Source organism: Labeo rohita, unplaced genomic scaffold, assembly GCF_022985175.1.
Source record: "Labeo rohita strain BAU-BD-2019 unplaced genomic scaffold, IGBB_LRoh.1.0 scaffold_301, whole genome shotgun sequence".
NCBI lineage: Eukaryota > Metazoa > Chordata > Actinopteri > Cypriniformes > Cyprinidae > Labeo > Labeo rohita.
Genome location: NW_026129219.1, coordinates 1 through 11,144, shown reverse-complemented (window position 1 = coordinate 11,144; position 11,144 = coordinate 1). Strand labels below are relative to the sequence as shown.

General features: G+C 34.5%; 1 long non-coding RNA gene and 1 gene segment (V, D, J or C); both read right to left on the bottom strand.

Annotated features, from left to right (window-relative positions):
* Positions 1 to 1,109: 1,109 nt before the first annotated feature.
* Positions 1,110 to 2,129, bottom strand: LOC127160234 (uncharacterized). Its single transcript, XR_007826674.1, has 3 exons — positions 2,065 to 2,129; positions 1,614 to 1,663; positions 1,110 to 1,209 (listed from the first exon to the last, which is right to left on the bottom strand). It is a non-coding gene; the product is annotated as an uncharacterized LOC127160234 (long non-coding RNA).
* Positions 2,130 to 5,258: 3,129 nt separating this feature from the next.
* LOC127160241 (T cell receptor alpha variable 26-2-like) lies at positions 5,259 to 5,709 on the bottom strand. The segment is given in 2 exon segments: positions 5,259 to 5,560; positions 5,670 to 5,709. Coding segments are annotated over 2 exon segments (342 nt in total).
* Positions 5,710 to 11,144: the final 5,435 nt, after the last annotated feature.

The following is an 11,144-nucleotide window of genomic DNA, read 5'->3' as shown; positions in this document are numbered from 1 at the left end:
ATTTACAATGACATTTTATCCAAAACAACATACAATATCCCAGTTAGTCTAACACAGTAGACATAGCAGTTTTTTAATAAACAGAAAGTGTTAGTATTAAAGGGATAGTTTCTGTGTATATGACTTTCTTCTTTCAGACAAACACAATCAGAGTTATATCAATAAACACCCTGGCTCTTCCAGGCTTTATAATGACAGTAAATGGCTGCCATGAGTTTGAAGCTCAAAAGTGCACCCATCCTTCATAAATGTACTCTACATAGTTCCAGGGGGTTAATAAAGGCCTTCTGAAGCGAAGCACATTTTACACTTTTTAAAGTAAAAAAAAAAAAAAAAAAAAACTTGCTTCCGGGAAAATGCAAGTTATGTTTAAGTTGACTCTGTATGGCTGTTTGACCTGAACATTAGTTATTTTACTTTATAAGGTGTAAAATATGCTTCGCTTCAGAAGGCCTTTATTAACCCACCGGAGCTATGTTGAGTTTGTTTATGAGGGATGGATGCACTTTGAGCTTTAAACTCATAGCAGCCATTCACTGCCAATTTAAAGCCTAAAAGAGCCAGGATGTTTATTGATATAACTCCGATTGTGTTTGTCTGAAAGAAGAAAGTCATGTACACATACAATGGATTGAGGGTGAGTAAATCATAGGCTCATTTTGATTTTTGGGTGAACTATCCCTTTAATTGGTCAAGTGTTCATGAAAAACAAAAAAAAAAATTTTTTAGTTAGGAGTTAGGCAGTTTATTACAACAGCGACAAACAGTCAAAGTAAAGGTCTGTGAAAGTGAATTTGTACCTCTTTGTGATGTGATGTGAACGGCTACTGGCAACCAGTGCAAAGTGATGATTTGTGTGACGTCACTCTCTTCAACTCATTAAAGACTCCACTCAGTGCCATATGCTGGATTAGTTGCAGAGGCATGGTAGGACTTGCTGGAAGGTCTACTAAGAGAGAAGTACAGTAGTCCTGTTTAGAGAAAATAAGAGCTTGGACAAGCAGTTCTGTTGCATGCCCCATAAGGGCAAATCTGCAGGATGGGGCCACTGCAATGTGGTCAATGAAGTTCATATGTGTCCACTGTAACACCAAGGGCTGGCTGAAAACATGAGCAGTTCTGTCTTGGCAAGGTTGAGTTGATGGTCATTCAACATTCAGCAAGGCATTTCTGTTCAGAGATGGGAGCAGTAACCGTCAGAAAATCCAGCTGGAATGAAAGGGAGAGACGTGTGTCACTACAATAGCAGTAATATGAAAAGCCATGTTTCTGAATGACAGACCCAATTATTTTAAACTCTAGGCCCAAATGACATGTTTTAATGGTCCTAGTTAATCCAAAAATTAATGTAAACATTAAAAAATGTTCAATATCTATAACAATACTTTGATTTCAATGCTGGTTCCTGCATTTTAAAGCCCTTGATGCCTTGCCACAGCCAGTGACCAGCACTTGATTTGGGCACATAAAGCATTCTGACATTTAATACTTTCAACGACGAGACATTTTTTGATACTCAATAGTTGAGGCAATTTGGTGAGTGCCTAAAAAAAAGTATCAAAAAACGATACCCAGCCCTACCCAAAAGATGAAAATGATCTCGTTTTACTCACCCCCATGCATTCCAAGATGTCTTCTGCAAATCACTTTTGGAGTCCAAGATCTGTTGAGGCATAAAATGCATCTAAGTGGGTGTACCAACATTCTGATCATTCACAAATGTAATGTAGAAAGCATAAAGGTAACACTAGGGTTTAACTATAAACTTTTGCTTCTGCATAAAATGACAATGATTGTCAAACAATAAAATTCACAGACATCTTTTCATGCAGCCTTTTACAGTGATTTTAATTACACTGATGGTTAATTTATTCACCCCTTACCACATAGAAACTGAAAATTATACACAAAAAAACATTTTAAAAAGAAAGAAACAAACAGCTACATGAAAAGAAAATACAGAATTTGTTGTATTATCATATGGCAGATTTAACAATAATAATAATAATAATAATAATAATAATAATAATAATAATATTATCAATAATAACCAAAGTTCCACACCTGAATTGCCATGCTTATCTGCTGTAGATCTCCACAGTCTTTCCAAGCGACCTGAAACAAAAAATAATAATAATAATTTAATACTTTGTATTTCATTCAGACATTACAGCCTATACTGAGACAATGATCTGGAAACTGAGCAGGAAAGGTTAACAGTGATGTTTTGGTCCACCATGTGACTTTAGCTCAATTTATATAAAGTAAACTTATATTACTTACTTTGACTTAGCTGCATCATATTACTACCTACAGTAGCAGTGTAACTGTCCAGGATGGATGCAGTTTTCAACGATCCCATATGTAATGACAGTTTACTCAGCCTCGGGACTCAAGATGTGCGTTTCATTCCTAATCAGAACACAAAGATTATAACAATTATTATTACTTATAAGACAAAAATATGTACTTACACGTGCATAATATAGATGTAGGCAAGCAAATGCGCCCAGAATGTGAATGCAACGCTTTTTAATTGCAAGTAAGATTGAGCGTTTTCCCATAGAAAACCATTACAAAACACTTAACACATTAGTGACAATGGAGGACCAAATTCTGAGTACTTTTAAAAATATATATATGTACAGGAGAATATAAAAGGGGGAAAGCGCCTACCTCGCGATTTAACGTTATCATGCTGCGTTCATATTCATAATCAATAAAGTGAACAGCCTACTGAATTCGCTCTAAAAACGTTTTTGATATAACTTAGGTAACGTTCGCCACGTTCAGCGTTTCAAAATGTCCCGCGTTTTAAGAGTTTGAAAAACTGCCAGGAACTTCCGGATAAGCAAACACTTTAACGTTATATACACTCGAACGGATTTTGATACGAATAACAAGTTTACTAAAACTTGTTTAGAAATGCTAACGTTAGCTTCAAAACCAAATAACACAAATGCGCAGCTACACTATAAAAATATCGTTTGCATGTTGTATGAAGGACTCACCTCAGCGGGCATGTTGTCTGCTGTAGTATTGTCCGAATTTGTTGTAGTTGGTGAAACAGGTTCACTGAAGAAAGAGCGCGTTATTTTCTCACACATTTCCGAATGGATGGACTGAAATACATTCAAATCATTCCCGCGCGCCGTCCCATCCTTGTTGTCCAATACAGAAACAACTCAGCCAACCGTCGTGGGCGGAGCTAAACTAGCGGCAAATTTGAATCTGCGTTCATGAGCGGATTGTGCGCGGGCGCGCGCGCGTACACACACTCTTTAAAGCTACCATGACAGAAAACAACACCAAATATTTGCAAGACAAGGTTAAAAGAGTAGTAAAAGTATTTTAAAACAATTAACAGTACATGTAGGCTACTGTATGTACAAATACTATTATTTGACCTTAAAACCTCACATTAACCTTCACATAATTAACAAACTTCAATGGTAATAAAAACACTTTGACTAAATGATAATGTGGTTCAATTTTTTCTTATTTTTACAGAAATAATTTGTAATTATTACATGAGATTTTATGTTAAATTACACATTACTCTGTAAAAATACAGAAAATTTCCTTTTAAAAACAGAAAATGTATGTAATATCAAAATACAAACAATTATCTGTAAATTTAATGGTGGAAATTTAAAATACAGAAAATATCTGTAAAACAACAGGTATTTCATCGTATAATGAAAAAAAGGTAAAATACTGTGAAAAAATACAGAAAAATGTAAAATTACAATATTTACTGTTTTGTTTATAGGGTGTCATCACTATTTAATTGCACAGTATTCTTTGAAATGTGTTTATCCTCAGATCTTTATTTATTTTTTACTTGTTAAAATTCTTAATATTCATTCAAAAAATGAATATTTACTGTTTTGGGGGAGAAATTGATTCTTTGAAATGTGTATAAACTTTATTTATTCTTTTATGCAAATGACAGGTGATAAAAATATATTATATTTATATAATATATATTTTTTTGTAATTGTTAATTATATTTATGCATTTGTTGTCAGTGTCAGAGAGTGGTGTTTTTGTATGAGTGTTGAGTGTGTTTCAGTCACTGTGGGCTTCAGAGCACAGTAGTACACAGCAGAGTCAGACACACGCACATCCTGGATTGTCAGTGGAACTGTTTTTGTTTGTGTGTTCAGACTTGCATTAAATCTTTTCTTGAACTCTTCTTCATCATTTCCATAAGTAGCAACTCTGTTCAGCATGTACTTTGGGAATCCATTTACTTTTTGCTGGTACCAGAAGAGAGTTGGGCCTGAATCAGTGGTTGTATATGAACAATTGATTATTACAGCTGCACCTTCATCTGCTGTTTGAACTCTCATATTCTGGTGGACAGCATCCTCAGATTTACACTCTAGAATTTAGAAAACCATTTTCCAGTTGAGTTATTTTAATCATTTTCAAATTAACATTTAAGAAAAGTGTTTAAAATCTACTTACCCAAGAAATATGAGATAAATAACATGAAATATGTTTGCCAGTGTGCCATCATAATATTATAAATATGCTGTGCTAAATTAAACTCAACTGAATGAACACATCAATGAATGAACAGTAGAACAGCAGTTGTAACCCTTTTGTTGCTTCAGTGTCTCTTGCTAAAGTTACACTGAACACATTTACAAACAGAAGGAGGAGCCTGACTATACCACAGTATCTAAATACACCTGACTGAGTGAAAGAAATTGATTTGTTTTGACAATGAAGTGTCAGTATTGTAGAATATTTTTTTCATAAGGTTCAGCCTTATATAAGAGTTATTTGAGTAATGATGCCTCCTTGTGGTGAGTTGCTGAGATTTAGTTAAATTAAATTGGTCATTCTGACAAAATTCACAAACAGTGCAACAAATGTTAGAATTAATTAAATATAATAAATAAGTAGAATGACATTTATTGGATGTTAGTTTGCATCAAATGAAGGGTCTCACTTTGAGAGTAAATCTTTCTTTAAGAGATTCAGACATACAAGGATTTTGCAGAGGAGATATTGATGATGATAATGTGATGTTTAGAAAAGTCTTTCAAAATGGTTGTGATGTCCTTTAATTCAAGAAATATTCTATTATATTGTGTTTTTTGTTCATTACCATTTCAGTAACCACACACAGGTGTTTCCACAAGTTTAATTATATTGTGTGAATTTTAGATTGTGGGTTTGATGTGGTTTAAGATCAAAGGGAAAAATGAATTTGAGTTTTTGTACGGCTTCACATAGACTTTGTATCACTGTGCTCTTAGAGCACAATAATAGAGAGCTGAATCTGACAGAGTTACACCAGTAATAGTGAGTTCAGTGGATGATTGTGATGTAGTCATCTGAAAACGAGGATCAGAGGGACTCCCACCTCCACCACCTGAATACTTATATATTAAATACTGAGGTTCTCCATTAGGATACTGTCTGTACCAGTACAGATAAAAATAACTGCTGCTTGTTGTATATGAGCAGCTGAGGGCCACAGTCTCCTCTTCCTTTACGACAATTTCTTCTTTATTTGGCCTAATCTGGTCTGCAGTCATCACACCTAAAGCAAAGCAATAAAAATAATTTGTTATTCCAGTTATACAGAAGTATGTCAACACATCTCATTAACACCACTGTGATAAAAAAAAAAAAAAAAGTCAAAAATCTACCTGAAGTCAGAATTAAAATGAGAAATAGGTGTTTTTCCATGTTGACTAGGTCAGATCAGGTGTGTATTAATGTTGTCTGTGCTCTGAGCTGTAGATCTGTGTTACTGTGAGACTGCAGTTTCACACTTCCTGCTTTCTGTGTGATAATACCGTCATTTGTTCTGCCATTGGTTAGAGGAAAGCCTTTGCAACTGCAAGAAATTACATTTGTACTATTTTGAAACTGTCTTAAACGTTGTTGTTGTTTTTTTCTCCTAAAGATGAATTGTATTCCTCTTACTTTGGATAAAAGTGTTCACTAAATGAATAAATGTTAAAGTAAATATATTTATTTAGCATACCATTTTGTCTATGAAAAATACAAATACAATATATTTATTTCCAGATTTACAGTAGATTCAGGTCACCAGTGCATACATGTATGTATTTAAATCTGAAGAGTTAAGAAGCTGATCTTCAAATGTTTTTGATCGTTGTGATGCTTTGAGATTTATGTGACTTTATGTGAGTTCATTCCAAGTATACACTGAGTGTGAAAGTTGTTGTAAGATGTTGTATTTTCCTGTGATTTTACCACTAACTGACTGCAGAGGGGGTCTGGCACAAAAGTTATTATCTATTTCTATATGTAGCTCTGATTTTGTATGAGTGTTGAGTGTGTTTTAGTCATTGTGGGCTTCAGAGCACAGTAGTACACAGCAGAGTCAGACAATGGAACTTTGATTTTCAGTGGAACTGTTCTTGATGATTCCAGTGTTGCAGAAAAACTCTCTTTAAATTCATCCTCAGTAGCTCCTTTATCAATTGTAAATTCACTCAGCATGAATGTTGGTGCTCTGTTTGGTAGACCTATTTGGTTTGTACCAGAAGATATATGCATTTGTAGTTGTGGTAGAATAATTTCACTGTAGAGTGACTGGATTTCCTTTATTTGCAGTCATTCCTCCTGAAAGCTGTTCAACTCTGTCTTGCCCCCAGCACACTGGAAAATAGATTTAATTATTTATAATATACATACATTATATAATTAATTATAATTATAATTATAATTAATTAATTAACAAGATATGTAAAGTGTGATAAATAATGATCTTTCTTACCAAAGTTCTTTGCTGAGAAGAAAAGTTTAATAGTTTAAATCCTCACAACAATGTTGATGCACTGTTGAAGGATGCTGCCCCCAGTGCTGAATTTGTATTTCTAACAGATTAATTTTGAATTCTATTCTGAATGAAAGTTAGGCATAGCTATGTTTCCATCTCAAGCTGTGAATTTACTATGAAAAACTGGAATATTGCATAAATAATTAGCAATTAAAGGACTGCTTCCATCCTATGTGTTCAAGAGAACAAAATTGCCACTTCCTGGGAAGCTGCCACAAAAATGTCTATAATAAAAATGGAAGATGAAAAATAATTATCTTGCATTCCACTGCGGATGCCTGAAGTTTGGGACACATCTTGTGAGACATGCTGGGAGGTAATTTAACCAAATCATTTGATGGCTTTGCAGTCATTTTTTTGTTGTGCATAAAAGAATATATTCAGCCATTTATACACCCACTTTGACATTGTGTCTTAGTTACAGAAAGGTAAAGAAAGTTACAGAAACTAACTGTTTTTGCCCCAGAAGGAACCTCAGTTTTTTTTTTATGATGTCTTGAATTTACTATGTAGTCTGCAAGTGTCAAAATGCTTACACAAACATCTATTTTTTAACATTACATATTCTGAAAAATAAATCTTATCAAACTCAGATGCAGGTGTTTCCACCTAATTTATCAATTTATGTGAATCGCAGATTGTGGTTTTGATGTGGTTCAGTTTCAAAGAGAAGAATGAATTTGAGTTTTTGTTCACATAGACTTCATAATAGACTTTCACATAGACTTTATATCACTGGGCTCCAACTCTTAGAGCACAATAATAGAGAGCTGAATCTGACAGAGTTACACCAGTAATAATAAGTTCAGTGGATGTTTCTGATGCAGTCGACTGAAAGCGATGATCAGAGGGGGTCCCAGTACCACTATAGTCACGAGCATCTTTCCACATTAAATACTGGGGTTCTTTATTAGGATGCTCTCTGTACCAGTAAAGTGTAACATAATTGCTCCTTGTATCATATGAGCAGCTCAGTGTCACAGACTTTCCTTCTGTACTGATGACTGCAGCCATTCTGGTCTGCAGCCACTGCACCTGCCAACATCAAAATAAATATTTGGGTTAAATTCAGTCATATTACAGTATCTGTTTTCCTTAGCTTTGGTATCAAAGAGTATTTTACCTGAGGTCATGGTTTTCTTTATTTTTGGTGACATTGGCAGTGAATCTGGAATCTGCATTAGGCTCATGTGCTTGTTTTGCAATGTCTGTGATGAGCACAATGAACTCAGGAGCTGATCCAGGACACTGACGGTACCAGTAAAGATAGTTAATTAATTTAATACCTGAACCCTCATCAGCAAACTCCTCTATTTTGGTTGGTTTAATTTTATTTCCATATGTTGCATCTGCAAAAATAGATCAAATCTTTTATGAGCCAGTATTTAAATACATTTTTTTAGTTTAGACATGTCAGTGTAAAATGCAGTATAGAATATTAGGGGATACATAGATGCAAATCACAGAACACTTCAATACTTCCATGCAAATGCAGAAAGCAGAATGACAGAATGAAGAATCATTGTGTGTGTTTCTTCTCACACTAACAGACTTGAAGTTTAAGAAGATCACATCAGATATCAGTGCTTTAAACCCCACCTCATCCAGAGAGCTCTGTGAAAAAGCAGATTAGATCATTTTTCATGTTCATAGTCATCAACTATAACTATTTATATTGTGTCATAACTATTTATGACGATATATTGCACAGTACTCTTGTGGTTCCTTACTAATTCTGTCATATAAATACTTAGATTTCAATATACAGAATTTGATCTGGACTACTTCCTCATAAATGTTACAGTTCTTAAAATTCATAAACTAGATTATCAGAGGGGATTTTCTGTTTAGAATTTAGGTTTGCAGTTTATTTTTGGTGGTACTGAACACTTATTCAGTTAGCACAGTATAACTGACAACAGTCACCAAAAGTGACAGGAATATGGTTAAAACATCCTTTATAATAGTGTGTATTAAGATTAATATGATGTAACACAGTCAAGTCAGGTGGTCAGTGGGTTAGAGTATAATTTCAGGATAATCCAAATTGATCAACACTTTTGAAAGGGATTATTTATGTACTGTCAGTAATTTATCAGAAATTTAAACCACATTTAGTGTAGTTAAAAAATTAATATGCTGAATTTGGGGGAAAATGGGTTCTTTAGAATGTGAAATGTTTAGTCTTTGATTATTTTTTTTTTTATTTTTTAAAGCAAATGACAGGTGATAAAAATGCAGGTCATTCCAATTTTGTGGAAATATGGGAGCTTTATGCAAATTTGTGAACAAAGATTTCAAGTGTGCTTGGATATTTTATCCTCTGAAATGTGTCTCCCTGAGCTTTTGTATGAGTGTTGAGTGTGTTTCAGTCACTGTGGGCTGCAGAGCACAGTAGTACACAGCAGTCAGAGTCAGACACACGCACATCCTTGATCATCAGTGGAACTGTTCTTAATGTGGAGTCCAGTGTTGCAAAAAATCTATCTTTAAATTCATCCTCAGTAGGGCCTTTGCCAATTGTAAATTCACTCAGAATGAGCGTCGGTGATCTGTTTGATAGTTGTTTGTGCCAGTAAAGATAAGTACTAGTAGTATAACTGCTGGCAGAGTAATTGCACAGTAGAGTAACTTGAGCTGATTCATTTGCAGTCATTTGTCTTGAGGGTTGTTCAACTTTGTCTTGTCCCCAGCACACTGGAAAATAGATTTACCATTTATTCATGTGTTTACATTGAGTATCTCACACAGATAACATGTTAACGATAAATAATGTTCTTACCAAATCCATGAGCTGTGAAGAAAAGAGTAATAATCACCCACTTTTCCATTGTTGCAGTTAAAAAGGGAGAATATTTTAACAGGGCTTTCTAGAAGTATACTGTATAGTCTGTGTTTCTCTTTATGTTTCAGGTTCTTCATAAGGTTCAGCCTTATATATAATTTGAGGAATTATGCCTCCTTGTGGTGAGTTTAAATATTTTGCTGAGCTGAACAAATAAGGAATAATGTACAGGTGCTGGTCATATAATTAGAATATCTTCAAAAAGTTGATTTATTTCACTAATTCCATTCAAGAAGTGAAACTTGTATAATGTATACATTCATTCCACACAGACTGATATATTTCAAGTGTTTATTTCTTTTAATTTTGATGATTATAACTGACAACTAATGAAAACCCCAAATTCAGTACCTCAGAAAGTTAGAATATTACTTAAGACCAATACAAAGAAAGGATTTTTAGAAATCTTGGCCAACTGAAAAGTATGAAAATGAAAAGTATGAGCATGTACAGCACTCAATACTTAGTTGGGGCTCCTTTTGCCTGAATTACTGCAGCAATGCGGCGTGGCATGGAGTCGATCAGTCTGTGGCACTGCTCAGGTGTTATGAGAGCCCAGGTTGCTCTGATAGGCCTTCAGCTCTTCTGCATTGTTAGGTCTGGCATATCGCATCTTCCTCTTCACAATACCCCATAGATTTTCTATGGGGTTAAGGTCAGGCGAGTTTGCTGGCCAATTAAGAACAGGGATACCATGGTTCTTTTTTTATAATTCAACTTTTTTTATTGTTCAACAGTCAAAACTTCATACATTGTCACAGTATTCAATATTCCCCTTCCCAATCAGTCACCATCAATAAAACAAAACAAAAATAAAAGTACATGGAAATTAAACAGTGGGGGTCCTGATCATTACACCATTTTTATACGCTGCCAAAAGTTATCCCATGCTTTCTTAATTCCTCCCTCATTTTGCAGTCTTCCCAACATGCATTCATATGACGCAATTTCAATCATCCCATCAGTCCAATCTTTTAAATCAGGGGTTTTGGGGCATTTCCAATTTCGTAAAATCATCCTGGCAGCTGTGATGCAACCAGTCTTAATAAGGGTAAATGTGTGTTTTTCTACATTAGGTACAACTGATTTATCTCCAAGAAGGCATAATTGTGGTTCTACAGGTATATTAAAGCCCAAACCCTCTTCAAGTATTCTCACAATTTTATGCCAGAATTGCTGAACAAAGGAGCATTCCCAAATCATATGTAAATAAGTGCCCTCTTCTTCCTTACATTTCCAACATAGACTATTTCCAGCTATCCCCATCCTGTAAAGTCTAGATGGTGTATAATAATATCTATGTACTATTTTGTAATGGATGAATTTCCCCTTGCTTCCCTTATGTTCTTACCCACATTAGCTAGGATATTTAGCCAGTCATTATCATGAATATTGATCCCCAAATCCTTCTGCCATATTGTTTTCAAGTTATTACAGGTATCTGCATTTACATTGAGCATTAATTTA